Source organism: Rutilus rutilus (genome assembly GCF_951802725.1).
Source record: "Rutilus rutilus genome assembly, chromosome: 12".
Lineage (NCBI taxonomy): Eukaryota > Metazoa > Chordata > Actinopteri > Cypriniformes > Leuciscidae > Rutilus > Rutilus rutilus.
Genome location: NC_140217.1, coordinates 1,476,154 through 1,496,351, shown reverse-complemented (window position 1 = coordinate 1,496,351; position 20,198 = coordinate 1,476,154). Strand labels below are relative to the sequence as shown.

Below are 20,198 nucleotides of genomic sequence, written 5' to 3'. Positions count from 1 at the left end.
GGTAGTTGGATCCTTCTTCTTCCTCTTCTCCGTTTTCTTAGCTTTATGAAGTTCTCTGGCGTGTTCTCTCTGGAGTCGTGCAACTAAAAGATCGTCCATAGATATTTCAATTTTGTCAGTTACTTTTGAAACATGTAAATCATTTAGGAGCGGTTCCAATTTAAGGGATTTATCAGAAGATTTCATATTATTTTCACATAACAAAACAACTTAAATGACCTATTTTAAATACACATTCATCTTCCCAGAGGTGAAGTATCCCTTTAAATATCTACAAGCTCGCAGCTTTGTTCAAAAGAATTTTTCATCATTCCCTAATGAACCGTCAACCTCTCAGATGGACACACTGTTTTTACAGAATCCATTTATCAAAGGAGGAATATCCATATAATAAATGATCACAGTTGGAAGGTGATGTTTCATTAGAGCATGTAAGAGCAGCATTGGCACGGGTTCACTCTTCTTCTTTGTGTATTAGACACGGTTTAATACAATTTAACATCTTACATAGACTTCACCTGTCTAAATTAAAGCTCTCTAGGATATTCTCCTCTGTGATCCCATTATGCGATAGATGCAGTCAAACGCCAGCATCACTAGGACATATGTTTTGGAAGTGTCCTAATATTCGTAATTATTGGATTTCAGTTTTTCAATTACTGTCAAAGGTGTTGGGAAAACCACTAGACCCAGACCCAGTTTTGACTATTTTTGGTGTCAATAGTGACAATGTGGAGCTGTCTAAAAAACAGTGTATTGTGCTTGGAGTTGTCACACTCTTAGCACGTAGATTGATTTTGCTTAACTGGAAACAAAAAAATCCACCAAACTGCTCTGCCCTGATTAGAGATGTTATGCACCACATTCAACTCGAAAAGATTAGATTTTCCTTAAAAAGTAAGACTGATCATTTTTATGCAGTATGGAAAACTTTATTGATTTTTTTAATAAGACAACAATAATTGAACCTTAACCCCACTACTACTACTACTATCCTCCTCCCCCCTTTTTTCCCTTCTTTCTTTCTTCCCTATATCATTACTTGTGTTAAAATACTAATTGTTTACATGTAATAATATTTCTGCACACTGTATTCGCAAAGTGAATTTTGTTGGAGTTTTTGTGTGTGTGTGTGTGTGTGTGCCAATGTAGAAAAAATTTAATAAAGAGAATGTTAAAAAAAAGATAACAGATCTGAGTCTTCTCCTATAATGCCTGATGAGTTTGGAGATCAGAGATCATTCCTCCATACAGAATCTCTCCAGGTCCTTCATTCCTCCATACAGAATCCCTCCAGGTCCTTCATTCCTCCATACCGAATTTCTCCAGGCCCTTCATTCCTCCATACTGAATCTCTCCAGATCATTCATTCCTCCATACCGAATCTCTCCAGGTCCTTCATTCCTCCATACCGAATCTCTCCAGGTCCTTCATTCTTCCATACCGAATCTCTCCAGATCATTCATTCCTCCATACCGAATCTCTCCAGGTCCTTCATTCCTCCATACCGAATCTCTCCAGGTCCTTCAATCTTCCATACCGAATCTCTCCAGATCATTCATTCCTCCATACCAAATCTCTCCAGGTCCTTCATTCCTCCATACCGAATCTCTCCAGGTCCTTCATTCTTCCATACCGAATATCTCCAGATCCTTCATTCCTCCATACCGAATCTCTCCAGATCCTTCATTCCTCCATACAGAATCCCTCCAGGTCCTTCATTCCTCCATACCGAATCTCTCCAGATCCTTCATTCCTCCTTATCGAATCTCTCCAGGTCCTTCATTCCTCCATACCGAATTTCTCCAGGTCCTTCATTCCTCCTTACTGAATCTCTCCAGATACTTAATTTCTCCATAGCGAATCTCTCCAGGTCCTTTATTCCTCCATACCAAATCTCTCCAGGTCCTTCATTCCCCCATACAGAATCTCTCCAGGTCCTTCATTCTTCCATACCAAATCTCTCCAGATCATTCATTCCTCCATACCGAATCTCTCCAGGTCCTTCATTCCTCCATGCCGAATCTCTCCAGGTCCTTCATTCTTCCATACCGAATATCTCCAGGTCCTTCATTCCTCCATACCGAATCTCTCCAGATCCTTCATTCCTCCATACAGAATCCCTCCAGGTCCTTCATTCCTCCTTACCGAATCTCTCCAGGTCCTTCATTCCTCCATACCGAATTTGTCCAGGTCCTTCATTCCTCCTTACTGAATCTCTCCAGATCCTTAATTTCTCCATACCGAATCTCTCCAGGTCCTTTATTCCTCCATACCAAATCTCTCCAGGTCCTTCATTCCTCCATACCAAATCTCTCCAGGTCCTTCATTCCCCCATACAGAATCTCTCCAGGTCCTTCATGCCTTCTTACCAAATCTCTCCAGATCCTTCATTCCTCCATACAGAATCTCTCCAGATCATTCATTCCTCCATACTGAATCTCTCCAGGTCCTTCATTCCTCCATACCGAATCTCTCCAGGTCCTTCATTCTTCCATAGAGAATCTCTCCAGGTCCTTCATTCCTCCATACAGAATCTCTCCAGATCATTCATTCCTCCATACTGAATCTCTCCAGGTCCTTCATTCCTCCTTACCGAATCTCTCCAGATCATTCATTCCTCTATACTGAATCTCTAAAGGTCCTTCATTCCTCCATACTGAATCTCTCCAGGTCCTTCATTCCTCCATAGAGAATCTCTCCAGGTCCTTCATTCCTCCATACCGAATCTCTCCAGGTCCTTCATTCCTCCTAACCCAATCTCTCCAGGTCCTTCATTCCTCCTTACCGAATCTCTCCAGATCATTCATTCCTCTATACTGAATCTCTAAAGGTCCTTCATTCCTCCATACTGAATCTCTCCAGGTCCTTCATTCCTCCATACTGAATCTCTCCAGGTCCTTCATTCCTCCTTACCGAATCTCTCCAGATCATTCATTCCTCTATACTGAATCTCTAAAGGTCCTTTATTCCTCCATACTGAATCTCTCCAGGTCCTTTATTCCTCCATAGAGAATCTCTCCAGGTCCTTCATTCCTCCATAGAGAATCTCTCCAGGTCCTTAATTCCTCCATACCGAATTTCTCCAGATCCTTCATTCCTCCTTACCGAATCTCTCCAGGTCCTTCATTCCTCCATACCGAATTTCTCCAGGTCCTTCATTCCTCCATACCGAATTTCTCTAGGTCCTTCATTCCTCCATACTGAATCTCTCAAGGTCCTTCATGCCTTCTTGCCGAATCTCTCTAGATCCTTCATTCCTCCTTACTGAATCTCTCCAGATCCTTAATTTCTCCATACCGAATCTCTCCAGGTCCTTCATTCCTCCATACCGAATATCTCCAGATCCTTCATTCCTCCATACCAAATCTCTCCAGGTCCTTCATTCCCCCATACAGAATCTCTCAAGGTCCTTCATGCCTTCTTGCCGAATCTCTCTAGATCCTTCATTCCTCCATACAGAATCTCTCCAGGTCCTTCATGCCTTCTTACCGAATCTCTCCAGATCCTTCATTCCTCCATACAGAATCTCTCCAGGTCCTTCATTCCTCCTTACCGAATCTCTCCAGATCATTCATTCCTCCATACAGGATCTCTCAAGGTCCTTCATGCCTTCTTGCCGAATCTCTCTAGATCCTTCATTCCTCCATACAGAATCTCTCCAGGTCCTTCATGCCTTCTTACCGAATCTCTCCAGATCCTTCATTCCTCCATACTGAATCTCTCCAGGTCCTTCATTCCTCCATACTGAATCTCTCCAGGTCCTTCATTCCTCCATACCGAATCTCTCCAGGTCCTTCATTCCTCCATAGAAAATCTCTCCAGGTCCTTCATTCCTCCTTACCGAATCTCTCCAGATCATTCATTCCTCCATACTGAATCTCTCCAGGTCATTCATTCCTCCATAACGAATCTCTCCAGGTCCTTCATTCCTCCATACAGAAACTCTCCGGATCCTTCAGATTCCCTGCTCCATGTTGGTGCTTCTTCTCTTCAATTCACCCACTCATTTTCTATAGGGTTCATGTCAGGGGACTGGGACGGTCATGGCAGATGCTTCATTTTGTGCTCACTGACCATTTTTGTGTTGATGTTTTGTTTTGGATCATTGTCCTGCTGTATGATCCAACCCCGGCCCAAGATTTCTAGATTTTGATTTTTTTATTTGTTATTTACTAGAATCCATGATGCCATATATCTGAACAAGAAGTCCAGGACCTCCTGCAAATAAATAGGCCCACAACATTAAATATCCAGCGGTATATTTAACCGTAAGCATGGGGTAATTTGGATCCCATCTGGTGGGTTTGCTGCCAAAAAGCTCTTTTTTTGTTTCATCTGACCATAGAATCTTGTCCCGTTTGAAGTTCCAGTCATGACTGACAACTGAATATTATGGAGTTTAGTTTTGGATGAGAGAGGAGGATTTTTCTTGAAACCCTCTCAAACCACATGTGCTGATATAGGTGCTGTTTGATATAATTGTTTTTAGGCTTTCTGACCTCAAGTAATCTCTGCAATTCTCTATCTGTGATCCTTGGAGAGTCTTTGGTTACTCAAACTCTTGCATTAAGACAATATAGACACAGATCCTTTTCCAGGCAGATTTGTAACATCTTCAGTTGATTGAAACTTTTTAATCATTGCCCTGATGGTGGAAATGGGGATTTTCAATGCTTTAGCAATTTTCTTACATCCACTTTCTATTTCAAAAGAAAGTGGATGTATTTTCAGTCTCAAACACAAGGTCTGAAATCGCTGGTGTTTCTGACATCACAAACTACCTTGTAACCAATCAGATCAACGTGTGATCGTCAACGAGTGGATCTCTGAACTGCTGTGAGTGAGTGGAGGCAGGGCTCATTTCCATATTCATGGAACCTCCAGTACTAAATGAGGCAAGGGTATAGAGTTACATTCAAGATAGTTTAAAGCATGAATAATTTTTTTAAAGGAAAAAAATTGTTTTAAGGAAAAAAAAATATTGACTACAGGGGGACTTTAAATAATTTCTATATAATTATTTTTATAAGTCAATAGTTTTCTCACTCTCTTCTTTTCTGCCTCTCCTCTGTGTACCAATCTAGTTTTTACTATAAAAGTTGAGTTTTATGACAAATTGCTTATGATGTTCCTCATTTAGGCCTATAAATCGCTTTATATAAAAGTGTCTGCTAAATTAACATATCTAAATGTAATAAATATTAAATCTACATTAAATTAATTTAAATATTTGCAATGTAACGAATGCATTTTTGTTTAACACATTGATGTTTATTTCATTTTTACTCTTTATTTTCTTTGTTGATAAAACAGTCAGCATGAAATGGAAGTTTATAATAAATGCTGCAAAATTCCATTAAAGGTGCATTGCGCAACTTTTCATGTTAAAAATACCCGTTTTCTAACCCATACATGCTTAAACAATTGCCTGATGGGCTGACTGAGCCCTTCTCTGATCACTGCGATTGCCTCTATAATCCTGTACAGTAAAATAAATAAGAGGGATTCGGGTCGGAATCTGAGACTGGGCGTGACGTCATGCGCGTTCACGGCACGCTCATATGTCTGGCAGGTTTGTGTATGCGCCGACGCCGCCATTCTCCGTAGAAAATGGATTCTAAGAGACCGGCTTGTAGTTCATTTCAAACACCAACGCAAACTCCACGTAAGATAAAAAAAAAAAGAGAATTTTTGTCTAGTGCAACCAAAAGGTCCAAATTGGAGTCAGACAGGCGTCGGGGTAAGACGAGAGTAAACATAGGGAAGGCTTTCAACAAATGGAGAGATCTCCGGTCTGCTCTAGGGCTCAAACGGGATCCTCAGTTGGCTTTTTTCTTGATAAAAAGGTAAGATATATCCCATTCTCTAATGTCTGATACGGCCAATAATGACAATAAATGACGATCCATAAAATGTGTAATGCTTTAGCGTAAGCTAGATAAATGTACAATCGGAATAGGTTTTACTAACTTACCATTGTCAGTGATCAGGTTCAGAATGATTGTGATATAAAATGCTGATATATAAGTTAGATACTTAGACACAAATTTTGAGCAAATTACTGCTTAATTACGATGTATTGCTATTGGAATATGCTACTTAGCTGATCAATAAAACAGGCTAAACCCCCGCAAATCTTCGGCGGATTAGCCTGTTTGGCTTTTATGGTAACGTCATAGTGCCACTTGATTGTTTATTACCTTGAGACATTTGGGTGTACTTTGTTGACCGACTGTGTATGGTATGGTATCATGATTACAATTTTGAGCTTTTACAAAGTTATAACTTATATTGTTCATGAACGTGTTTCCATAATAATAGTCATAAGTGGATACAGTAAACACATAACACAGTTCAACATGGAGATAGATGGGAATAAAAAACGAAGTTTTCTACTACCCCCATTTTTTCCCTCACACATAAGTGTGTTATTTACTCAATTGCCTTTCCTTTCACATATTTTAAATTACTTGCAGATTTAAAACTTTATTACCTCTGAAGACATTATGATTGTAAACAAAAGATTTGTGCGGCTGATGCTCCTTGGGTTATGACCAGCTCGAGCTCGTGCAAGCGTGCGTGTGCGTGTGGTCCGTGAGCGTGCACACCTCTGGTTGCAGTTTCGCTTGCCGCCAGAGGGGGCGTAGTTCTGCGAAAACTCAGACTCTCGCGCAATGCACCTTTAAAACAAGAATTGTCAATTTTGATTTCACAATGACTTTAATGGTTTACTAGTCTAGTGTTTTTACAGCATCATCCACCAGAGGGCGCCGAACACCAAACAGCCAAATGTGTGAATGAAAGAGCTGGAGACAGATTTACATCTACAACTCTATTAACACACTCAACTATATGCTTTACTAAACCTCTGGTTTACTGCTCCCCATTTCACAAGCTCTTTATGACCAGTCACTTTGCTACCTTGGTTCTTAATAGAATGTCATGGTTTACAGTAAAAGTGGTTAAACGTGGTATGAGGGACAAAAGTGGAATGAAATTTTATATAGTTTTAAAGAAAGAAACATCTTAAATGAAACTTTATTGACAACAACAATTCCTATATCATTATCCTAACCAATAGAATAGCCTTAAATAATGTTTAGTTGCCTAAAGAGCGTCTTACACAATACATATACGGTAAGCTTTTCTTGAGATCTTGCTGCCTCTTTCACACAAAAACAATTTTAGATGCTATCACTAAAATATTAACAGAATGAGGAAAATCGGCAACAGTGCGTATTATTTTTCTACATTTTGTTTTAGATCACAGATTTTCTCATTCGTTTCTGTGAAGGACGAATTAGATGCACGTCTTACAGATAATTTTGTAATTTTAAATTATACAATAATATTATATTATATCATAATATTTTCAATAAATACATTCCCTCACACTATATATAATGTATTTAATGTATACAATTGAAGAGTAAGTATTTGTAATTTGTAAATGATGCTCAAGCATTTCTCAAAAATATTGTCACTTTTTAGACCCACACTTTAACTTATTTTTTAACCAGTTGGTCTCTAACTCATTGTATAGTTTGTTATATTAAAGTATGAACATGTTCCAAAATATGACAACCACACTCTCAGAAAAAAGACACAAAAGCTGTCAAAAAAGTACTAATATGTACCTTTAAGAGGTAAATAATGTATAAAGCTGCCACAGTGACAGATTTTGTAGCTGTATATAAATCCTATCTGAAGAGCACAAGATCCTCATTACTATAGATGTGAATAAACAAACACAGTAACACACATGAGAACATTACAGTATGTGTTATTTTAATTAGCAGATTATATAATAACCTAAAGTACTGTCAGGACAGCCAGTCAGGATTGTGGATTAGAGTTGCTTAATCTTTAATTAGTAAAGATCAGATATAACCGTATGTTTAGGATCAGGTTAGAGAAGAGACAATAAAGAGCTTGACCTGAGATCAGAAAAATTAAATCAACATGAACTCACGAATCTGAGTTTGAGTCTCATTTAAACATAAAGTTAAACAGACACAGCATCAAAATAAAACATACTGATTTATTTTTAGATTTAGATTAAATTTGCTTACAATTCATTTCATTGGTTATTTGGTGAAGTATTTAATATGGAAAATAAAAATGAACGATGCAGAATACAGGGACTGACTCAAAGTTATGGTTCTCTCAAAGTTATGAACAAACTTTCTTAGTAACATTAATAGAATGTTTGTTCAAAGTTATCTGGTTTTTAATAATGTCCTCAAAACATTAGCAGAAAATCATTATTTATACATCATTCATATTTTTCTTCAAAGTTTTAGTTCGTCCAAGTTGTTTAGAGAACATTCAAAAGTAACATTCGCATAATGTTTGGAAAACGATAAAATGGAATGTTCCCTTAACATTTGTTAAACATTAAAAATGTTTTTCAAACCTAATGGGAACGTGAGCACAATGGTCTTCTAATATATTTTGTTAGCTGGGATGTTTATAATATGAAAATTAGATGAGAACTGAGGAAAGAGAAAAAAAAAAAATGATTGTGATTTTAATGGTAAAAGACAGTAAAAATACTACAGTGAAAACGGTTAATTGGTTGACAGAAAGTTTCCATACTACGTACGGTGAACAACTGTGATAGATCTAACCGTACATTTAATGTAATTTTACAGTAAAATAAAGTTTTTGGAAGTGACAAAGAACAAGTCATTGTATAATTTACAGTGAATATTTGTAAATTGAAATTCATAGTTTTTCTTAGTTTTTTTCTAATCTTAGTTATGTACATGTTACATGTACGGGTTTTATGTTACATTTAATGTTGTTAAATTAATGTTTATTGCATTTTTAAAAATTCATGTGTGTTACCATTAGTTTTTGTGTGAATGACACTGTTCAGCTTCTATTTATTACTATTAACAATCTTGTGCAAAAGCTGCTTGAGATGAGCTTTGATTCATCATGTGACTCATCACCACTGTGATTGGTGGTTGTCAGTATATTACAATGGTCCAAAACAGATATTAGTACTTCAAAAGGTCGGTAAATTAACATTATATCAAATAATGAAATACGGTTTTTTACTGTAAATTTAAGTTAAGTCTGTAAAACCTAAAATATTGCTACTGTATTTTTTACGGTAGATTTCTGGCAACTGCAGCTGTCGATTTTTACCGTAAATTTAACAGAATTATATTTACAGTGTATGTATTAATCAACTAATGGCCATAAAGGTGTTTGAACACACATTCATCATATTTTAGTATATCGCTTGTTTATGTCTGTGTCTGTGAATAAACTATGACTGTTACCACACGCGTGTCCTCAGCTGTAAGAGCCTGAAGTGCTTAAAATACTCCATGTGTCAATCTCCTGATCCTTCTATCTGCTTCTGTTGGAGGCGTTTGAGGATCAGAAGATTAGTCGAGCGCTATAAAAGAGTCCGGCAGAGACACTGGACACGAGCTGAAGCGAGACATCGCAGAAGAGAAGCTAAGAGAACCAGAAGAGCCAGAAACTCCAGCACAGGTAAGAGATTCGCCTCACCTGAGACACATTTACAGCACTGAGAAACAGTCAGAGAAAGTACTACGGTATTTCATTTTTACCCAGACAGACTGTAGTTAATACACAAGACATGGTTTACTGAGAGCAGGAATTCTGGTTTGAGGAGCTTGAGGAGAAAACCAGAGAAAAAGAGAGAAAACAGAGGAAGAGAGAAAGACTTTCGTGGAATGAAAAAGAACAGACAGATTTAGTGATGGAGAGGGAATAAATAAAATGGAAAAGCAGAATGTGAGTCAGAATTACACACCTGGACATTCAGTTAAATATTATCCCTCTGGTACTGTTCGCGTGTTGGTCAAAAATGATTGAAAATGTTTTTATTTCAATGAAATGATTGTACTATATTTTAGTCCAATAATGCTTTTTATTTAATATTTTGTATTTTGGGGGGATTTTGAGGTACTCAATTATATGTATGCACTTGGCAGATTATTGTAAATGTGAAAAAAGTTTTAAAAAGTGGCCTTGAAAAAAGTTATACAATTTTACATTTATTGTTATGAAAAATGCACAAAAAATACAATTTAAATTTTTTATATGAAATATAGATTTTCCGAAAAACATTTTACTCTAAAACTGTGAGAAAATCAAAGCCATAAATCTAAAAAAACTGTGTCCCAAATATCAGCTTTCAGTCAGATTTTGTTTGGCCGCAGTACCAAACGCTTCCACTAGATGAAATTAGTCTACAATTCATTTTCAATGCGCTCCTTTTTTACTGTGAACAATACAAGTGTGACTATTTTTTTCAGGACCATTTAACCTTTTCAAATCATGTCCAAGATTATTTTGGGTTCACACAGCAAGTGCCAAAACCATAAACATAACCATAACCAAGTTACGTACCATTCCGATTAAAGGGATAGTTCACTTTGAAATTAATTTTTGATATGTTTTAGCTTACCTCAAGGGCATCCAAGATGTAGGTGTCTTTGTTTCCGCAGTAGTTTCAATTTTGATATTTTTAGGTCAAACCGTTCTTGTCTGTCAGTCACATAATGCAGGTCGATGGTCACTGTATCAAAACACAAGCACAGAGTCCAAATTAAAACAATTCCCCATCGTCCAAATTAAACAATTCCACATCGTAAGTACACATTGATGGCCTAAGACACGAAACGAGCGGTTTGTGTGAAAAAACGAACAGTATTTATATCGTTGTTATCTCTTGAAAACAGCACACGTCTGAATGATCTGACGGCGCGGGCGGGTATAGATATATACATAGATGTCTCCTTGGCTACTGCAGTTCATTGGAACGAAACCGTAGCCAAGGCGACATCTATGTATATATCTATACCCGCCCGCGCCGTCAGATCATTTGGACGTGTGCTGTGTTACAAGAGGTAAAAACGATATAAATACTGTTCATTTTCTCACACAAACCGCTCGTTTCGTGTCTTAGGCCATCAATGTGTACTTATGATGGGGAATTGTTTAATTTGGACGATGGGGAATTGGTTTAATTTGGACTCTGTGCTTGTGTTTTGATACAGTGACCATCGACCTGCATTATAGGACTGACAGACAAGAACGGTTTGACCTAAAAATATCCAAATTGAAACTACTGCGGAAAAAAAGACACCTACATCTTGGATGCCCTTGAGGTAAACTAAAACATACCAAAATTTATTTTCAAAGTGAACTATCCCTTTAAGTTAAAAATTCTAAAAAGAAAAGTATAAATATAAAGTTGGAATTGTGTGGGAAAAAAGTCAGAATTGTGAGATAAAAACTCACCATTTCTGTACCTTTTTTATTTTTATTCCATGGCGGAAACAAGCTTCCATATATTACAGCCTCAAAGACTTGGACTTACTATATGCTTCTTTAGGTGAAGCTGAAATGTACAGTACACATTTAACAGCGAAAGCCAATTTAGGCAAAAACAGAAGCTCTGACACATTTCTCCCAGGATTCCACAAGTAGGCTGGGATAAATGTGATGGAATTAGAGCGCTGGGCATCTCCTCTACGAGATTATGTAAAGAGCAACAGATGTTGGTAAATAAACCTACTCATTGTGTAACCAGCAGATTAGGATTAACACAATCCCAAAATGAGAAGATTATCAGTTAACCTGTTAAGGACATCAGTAAAGGGGACAATATAGTCAGTTTTTAAAGTAAGCCTGTTTATATTTCAGTAAGTGAGAGAAATGGACGCCCCAGCACCTGTTGAGAAGAGAGCGCCACCAAAGTTCAAGCAGAGGACCACTCGCACCTTCAAGAGCAAGGCTCCTAAACCTGGCCAGAAAGGCATGGGAGATGACATCCCTGGGATGGAGGGTCTCGGCACAGGTAAACTGTGGTATTTCAGTCGCCTTCATCATGTAAATATTGTTTCAGTGTTTTGAATGAGCCTGACCACCTTCTTTCTCTGGGTTTTCAACAGACATCACTGTGGTTTGCCCCTGGGAAGCTTATGGTGACATGGAGCTCAGCGATCTGGCGAAATATGGAATTTTGTAGCCAATTTTCCTCCTGATCACGTAATATTAACTGAGACTGAAGCAGCAGCAGATGCTTTCAGCTCAACACACAAAGAGGAATGACATGATTACATTTTTTTTTTTTTCGGGAAAAAGGACAAATAGCACAGTGCCTCTTCTTCCACTGCTTCACTGAAGCTCTTAGCAGGAGGAATCGATCTCAGAGACGCAATATCATGCAGGAACTAAGTACAAACCGACTTATTTTTTTGAACTGTACATGTGATTGTGTCTGTGTCAGAAACAACTCAGTTCATTAAAACCCTCGATTTGGCAGTAGAACACAATAAAAAATGTATTTTCCCAAATGTGTGTGATTAGTCTTTTCTCTTTCAGAACTGATAGAGAATCTTTAAACTGGGTCCATTATGAGACAAGTTCATTAATTTCACTTTGATCAAATATGAACCTCAAACTATACAAAAAAATTCTATAATTATATCAATTGGCCATATAGGGATTGGCACTAATGAAATACAATCTGAGAAATACTGAGGTTTTAATTCAGAGAAATACCTTTTAGAAGGGCTTTATATAAAACTACTAATTAACTTTTTATGGTATATGGAGTCTTTTCACAGACTGTAGCTGTGTTTCCATTACCCTTCCAATTGCGCAAATTGAAATTGCGAATTGAAAATAAGACCAATGGAAACTCCCATATATCTAAAAATCGTTTTTACATGAGCATGAGGTGGTTTTTCAGGCTATTCGAAAAAGGAATATTTTGCATAACTGCAATGGAAACTGTTTTTTCGAATTTACAGGTCACATGGCGTACATAAAAGTCACATGATCATCGGTATGTTTGGACAGAAGAAGAGACAGTGTTCTTTATTAAACTCATAAAAGACAAAAGGTTGAACTGTTCTAGAAATTCTGAATCCACAGTTCCTCTGTGAAATCGCGTATCTACTAACCTCCGAGAAACATCTCAAACATGGCCGCTAAAATCATAATCACAAGAGAGGGAAATAAACAGGTGCAAAATTGTTATGGCAAAGGCAGATATTGACATCAAATACATCTGGTTCTAGTGAACCTAAACCAAAGCAGCACTGGGCTTAAACTGGTGTAAAATAAATGATGTTTATACAATAAAATAAAAGTTTATCAAAAATGCTCGATCACAAATTAAATCAACAACAACCTCTCACGTTCGCCCTGCACAGGTAACCGAAATGACAAATGTGGCTACCTTTGTGCTATCGGAATTATCTTAAATACGAGTTTCCTAGTAAAAAAAACTTTGGATGACCTCATAATCAAGACTTAAGAAGTGGCAAGTAGAAAACGTGAAGGCAGCATTATTAACAATACTTACAGTCTAATAGTCTGTAGAGAACCTGGTGGTATAGAGGGTTTTCACCTACGTCACGATTTGGTAAGTTACCCGGATGCGCGGCCATATTGGAGGTACTCGGATGTAAACAACAGCATGGATTGCACTGTTTATGTACTACTGAACACATTGTTACACTAATTTCTGATGTCTAAACCACGGGAACAACACATGGAAGCTGCGAAATCATATAGAGAAGGACTTAAAGCAGGAAAGAGCTCAACATTTTGACAAACTTAAGGTAATATGTGGTAAAGATCTGAACGAGCTAGCTTCTCCAACTAGTCCTTACTTCTATTTCGTATCCCGACATTGGCTACGTTCAGATTGTCAGTCCAAAAAAAAAGCTCATGAAATCCGTTTCAAGCTACATCCATATGTGGTTTAATATCCTATTCAAATCACATATCAGGAAATCCACCAGTCTGAACGCTCTTTCGCGTGGTTCATGTGACTTTCTCACGCCACGTAAAATGTAAACATCAGACGTTGTTATAGGGAACATGCTGAAAGTCGCTGCCGAAACAAGGCTGTGTTGTTGCAAAGTGCCGGACAAGCAGAAAATTATTATTTTTGAAAAGTATTTTGAAACCGGCGCGGAAAAAGAGTTGTGCATACAATACCAGCCTCCTACAGTTCTGCAGCTCGAGACGCAGTAGTCCAGCGCAGCGGCTACACATCTCCATATTGTAAAATTTAAATAAGAAAACATTTATATTGCAAATGCAAACCCCTCCATCAACGCAACATCATTGCCGTGTTGTCAAAGAGCTGCGTGGACACACAAATCGGACCTGAACAGTTGCAATACAGTGTGGACATCATTTTAGATCATATTCCAATCGGATACAAAGATAATCGGATTGACAGTGTGTATGTACCCATAGTTAACTATTTTACGTCAAAATTTTAGCCATAGTTAACGCTTCATTTACACATGTGGCTGATGCTGTGCCTCTCTCAACCACAAACGCCATCTTTCATCAGTTTTTTGCACTCTTCTCTTTAACTTTCGGCAGTCTATAGAACTAGAAATGTTTTTTCTCGGTGCGACCGATGAGTACAGACCAAAACTTGACCATTTTTCAGAAGCAATAATCAGCCAAATTTGCGAGTCCGTTCAGTTCAATGGCACTGTTTACGTTCAGTGCCTCCAAAATGGCCGACTTCCGGATTGATGACGCGTCGTGAAAACCCTCAGATCTTTGTTGACATCTTTGTACGCATGCGCGAGTGGTTGTGTGGCAACAAATCAAACAGTATTGCGGGCTGTAAAGACGCGACGAGCACTTTCAAGAGAGTTAGCGGGCAAAATCCACAATATATAAACACTTTAACATCTGAAGACCGGAGGAGGTTTGGAGAGAAGCTCAAAATTTGTATTGGTGACAAAATCGAAGTTATTCAAAGCCCATATATGAGATCTCCGCTGACTGTGCGTGCAACTCCCCAAACAGACGAGGCATTTATACTTGACGCAACTGTTTTGTTTTAGACTGAACACCAGACCATACAACTGATTTAGACGCGCAAACTGGGTGATGATGAGATGTACTAATATCCGTCTGCTCGGGCAGATTCGGCTCAAAGTCGTGCATCTGCGGATGCGGAGGCGCGCGCGCTGTTAAGCCGAATCTGCCCGAGCAGACTGATATTAGTTTTTTTATTACCTTCGCGCTCATGCGGACGCGTCGAGTATAAACAAGGTTTTATAGCTCAGCCACTTGTTTTTTTTTTCATATTTGTTTGCAAGTGGAAGATCTTTGTTTACATTTGGACTTGGATGTGATCTTATAGGCTTGAAAAGGTTGGAGACCACTGCATAACGCAAACCCAGTCAAACGTTTGACTGCAGTATTCTATGCGCCTTATAATCCGGTGCGCCCTAAATATGAAAACAGTTATAAAATAGGCCATTCATTGAAGGTGCGCCTCTGCTTATAGTGCGGAAAATACGGTAGTCTGGGTGCTGTGGATCGCGGTTTGGGACACCTGAATCAGAACGCGAAAACATATGACTCGGTTGATTTGACTCAGTTTTATTATTTTTTATTTTATTCAATCTTCTATAAATACATAGTCACTAAGACTTAGGCCTACCATGAACAAAATGAGCCTCACAAACTCGATCAGTAACAGGTTCAATCGCCTAATTGCACGCAACCATTTCTTTCGTTTTTCGCGATCCTTTTCGGAGGGAATTCGAAAAAACTTTTTATCAGGCCCCCAACGAGCCGTACAATCGACCACACACAGCAAGAGTGAACCATCCTCTTCTAAATCCTCCTCCAAACGTGCAAAACAGTCAAATTACAGGTATCTAGCGGTGTTTCCTGCCACATTCCCGTGATGCAACGCGGCAAACATAAACAATGACGTCACAAAAGATCCGCCTATTAACTGAAAGCAAAAAAAGCTAAATTCAAACTGACCCAAAGCTGACTACTAACACACGACACGAGTGCATTAAAAGAGCAGCTTCTGGTTAAATTGAAACACAACTTCCGCTCGTGATTTGGACCGACGCCTTTGATTTGTAAGAAGCAACTGGACATAATAGCCCTTAAAATTCATCAATTCTCTAATACAACACTATAATTTAAATAGGGTAGAGTGGGGGAAAACGCCCCCCTTAAGGAAAATGTGACATTACAGTGAAACAAAACATAAATGTGACTAGAATTGCCATCCCGGTTTTGAGTGACTATGGCAGGAGTTATTCACCAAATATTAAAATTGCTCAGCCTTCATAATTAATTAGTATTTTCACTGAAAATATTTTTGTACAAAGGGGGCGTTTTGCCCCAGCGGTGGGGTAAAACGCCCTCCAAGGTGGGGTAAAATGCCCCCTTTCTTACCAACCAGTTTGCTTCATAGATCAACAGCAAAATTAACAGACAATAGTTTTTAATCTCTAAAGGTAAAAGGCAAGTAATGTATCAACATGTATATATATTAATATTTATTTCAGTAATGTCCAAAATAGCCAAATTTAACTACCTTCCATCAGTGAGCTAACTTTGCTAGCAAGCTAGCTAGTTAATGCTCACTTGAGGTAATTTTTTCATGTTTTGTTCAAATATTTAGATTTTACCACCTAGTTATACTGCATTAAGTGTAAAACAAAGGATTTGATAGACAGAAATATTTTATTATAGTAATTATGATAGAGAAACTATGCCCCCAGGGGGGGGGGGGGGGGGGGGGGGGGGGCGTTTTACCCCTCAGCGTAGGGGGCGTTTTACCCCACAAGCTATGAGTTTTTAAAAAAATGTTTAATTTTTTAAATATAATTATATTCCTTATAAATAATATATGATCTCAAACTACAGACTTCACTATTCATCTATCATACATCACTGCGATATCCTGCAGAACAATATTCTCTTAAACACTTATTTACTAATATCTGAAAATTATAGCATTTACCATGTAATCCTCTTATCTTCAAATGTGTCGCTGGTGTCAGCTTCTCCGTAGAGATTTGTATATCCCCGTTATCAACGTAGTGCATAGCAACAGTAAAAATGTATCTTGACTACTTTTAGTGGTTATTTTGGGAAAAACAGGTGGGGGGCGTTTTACCCCAGGGGGGCGTTTTCCCCCACTCTACCCTATATATTAGTGATCAAGATCTGCGAATAAACATTTTATGTGCTTTACCTGATATAGCCTACATGAGAAAGACGGTATGTTCCTTTCCGCAGTACAGTCAATTTACCAATCAAATATAAATTGTAATGAATAATCCAGTCAAATGTGAGTCCAGTGCGAGTTGATGTCAGTGTTTAGTGAACATTTCCCCCTAGTGGCACACGTCATCTTCACATTCTCAAGTAACACAACGCGCACGTTAAAGGGGCAGTTCATCCAAAATTAACATTCTGCCATCATGATGTCGTTCCAAACGTGAATTACTTTCTTTCATCTGTGTAACAAAAAAAGAAGAAGATATTTTGCCATCTTGGATAGGCTATCAACTTTAGTCACTGCATATCACGCTAGCTTCTTGAGATTCTCTGTGGAAAACAATAGTAAATTTTACAATTCTAACGCATACCAGTGGCGAGCGGTGACTTTTTTAACTGGGTATGCTGGTTGACGCGTTATATCAAATATGCACCTGTATGCATCTGTGCATACAGAAATAATGCTTTTAAACACAAAACTTTGTTTTTTCAAAAATGGGTTGATAATGGCATCATATTTGTTAAACAGTTGTTTAATAAAAATGGGCAGCTGTATACCTATGTAGAATTTCTTCAAAGGAATAATACTCCAATAATCCCTAAAGAATATTGCAGTGTTCGATGCTATACCATCCGGTTTAAAATGTCTGTTTAAAGGAAATGTGAAGAAGGAGACTATGAGTCTCAGACCTGATGTTGTAATTAAAGGAGTTAGTATTACAGATAGAAGATGAAATTATTACTTTATTTGGTTATAAGTTATTCTAAGTATATGTATATATATTTATTATAAGTTACTAACAGAATACAGCCCAATATCTTCTAAAATGTACTGGCATTCTACATTTGAGTGTATTGACTGGAAATATGCATGCGGTTGCTGCCTAAAAAATATTACATAACAAATAAGGCGAGAGAAGTACATTTTAAAATACTTCATCTGGTGTACCCTGTTAAAACTCTTTTTTCTTGATTTAGATGTTAAATGTGATTTCTGTGGGACTGAGAAAGAAAATGTTGTCCAACTATTTTTTAATTGCATTTATAGCTAAATGTTTTGGGTAGATTTGGAATGTTAATAGACAAAGATTACCTCTAAATGTGGCCTTTATTGTTAATCTTTGTTTGATTATGGGGAAATATCATATACATAAAAAATGGGCTAAAGGAAAACCCAACTTTTGTTATTTCAGATAGATATGAAAAATTATAGAGTTACTACTTTTGGGTTGAAAAATAGTAAAGCAAAACACACTAGGTCTGTGAAGCTTTTATGCTATTTATATGATGATCTCATTCCTGTTCTTTTTTTCTGTTTACAGTATATTATTTTCTTTCTTTTTACTTGTATTATTATTTTATTAATTTCACTGTATATTTTCTTTTCCTATTTGTTGTAGTCTTTATTTGTTTAATATTTTTACATTATATGTTGGATTATTCTTATGTTTATTATTTGTATGTGACTGGCATTAAAAAAAACTGAAATAATGCTTTCATTGCTGTTGATTATTTAAAAGTCATTAGGTATGTAAATATGAAGAACTGACTTTAAAAAAAATGGACATGGAGAGTTTAAAGGAATAGTTCACCCAAAAATGAAAATTCTGTCATCATTTACTCTCCCTCAAGTTGTTCCAACCCTGTATGACTTTCTTTCTTCTGCTAAACACAAAAGAAGATATTTTGAAGAAAGTCGGTAACCAAACGACTGATGGACCCCATTGACTTCCATAGTAGGAAAAAAAAATACTATGGATGTCAATGGGGACCATCAACTGTTTAATTACCAACCTTCTTTAAAATATCTTCTTTTGTGTTTAGCAGAAGAAAGGAAATCATACAGGTTTGGAACAACTTGAGGGAGAGTAAATGATGACAGAATTTTCATTTTTGGGTGAACTATCCCTTTAATGCAAAACACCAACATCCACAAAGAGATTCTTACATGATTTATTATTTTGCAGAGTAAAGAGAGAAACCATAGACAATATCAGATGTTTGCTCCTGGAAACACTATAATGTTTCTAAGACACAGGTTTGATCTTCATACTGATGGATTTATATACTGACAAAAAAAACTGGCATCATGGGTTGCAGCTTCTCCCCATTAGTACACACCAGTGGAAGAACAGTGGAAGATCTCACACACTATTTGGCGTCTTTTAAAAAAAAAAACATAATTCAACATAACATCAATACTATCAATCACTGTACAGCAAAAATTTGCATTCGTTTAATTCAGCTAAGAGGTCTTCTATTGGTCACGGTCTTCAAGTGATATGAATTCACAGGTCAAAGTTCAATGAGCATTTCTAAATAAAAAGTATGCCAAGTTCGAACTTGCATCCGTGGTTCAGACCGAGGCCAGAAGGACGCAGTTCAGTCTGGAAATGGAACGGCAGTGTATTTGCTAACTTCACGTAGCTCATCTTGGCAATACATGCCTACTTTGGTTATCCTGACTGTAATATACATGTAAACAGGAGCTAATACAATAGGAAATAAAGACAAGCAAACAATTCGGTACAAAGGCACTGCACTCTAGTACAATGTTAAAGACAAAAATATAAAGTTACAAAGCCTGGCCCAGGAAAAAAAATCATAGATGAGACAAATAATGCCTGTTAGATATACCCCAAACAAATGATATCTCATGTTTAACTACACTACAGAGACATCAGAACCAGCAACAAATGTCAGAAGGACTCGCCAAGATAAGGCTGTTCTCGGCGGGGTACGTCAGCGTTGATCGTCCAAACCACACAACTCCAAATAATAAATAAATGTGGATGTGTGTTTTCTCCTGCACCATCCAAGCTCGCTGGTTTATTGCAAGATGCATTGTAGGATACTTAACTGTTTCAAGTCCACATGAAACCACCTGATGCATCTACATCCGGAGGATCTGAACTGTACTTGGCTAGATGTGAACTTTTGATTGGGAGCAGTACTTGGGCAGCGACTGACGCCGATTCACAAAGAACACAAGAACACACACAGTATTGACAACCGGCTTTGAATTTTGTAATACAGTGAAATTCACATGCATTTCCAATCTCATGCATTCTTATGCGTATGAATGTAAGTGAATGTAATGAAAAGTGTAATGTGTCTGGCCCTTT

The 20,198-nt window shown here is 37.5% G+C and overlaps 1 protein-coding gene across 1 annotated transcript; it reads left to right on the top strand.

The window, feature by feature from the left end:
• The first annotated feature begins 9,434 nt into the window (after nt 1-9,434).
• On the top strand, nt 9,435-12,347 carry LOC311300841 (retinal cone rhodopsin-sensitive cGMP 3',5'-cyclic phosphodiesterase subunit gamma-like). The gene is made up of 3 exons (XM_084425450.1): nt 9,435-9,513; nt 11,698-11,851; nt 11,946-12,347. The coding sequence occupies exons 2-3, from the start codon at nt 11,710-11,712 to the stop codon at nt 12,020-12,022; spliced, it is 219 nt and encodes a 72-aa protein (XP_084281576.1). The 5' UTR covers nt 9,435-9,513; nt 11,698-11,709; the 3' UTR covers nt 12,023-12,347.
• Nucleotides 12,348-20,198: the final 7,851 nt, after the last annotated feature.

Coding starts and splice junctions, on each gene's coding strand:
- LOC311300841 (XM_084425450.1), top strand. CDS start 11,710: ATGGACGCCCCAGCACCTGTTGAGAAGAGAGCGCCACCAAAGTTCAAG. Junction 11,852..11,945: donor GATGGAGGGTCTCGGCACAG/GTAAACTGTGGT, acceptor GGTTTTCAACAG/ACATCACTGTGGTTTGCCCC.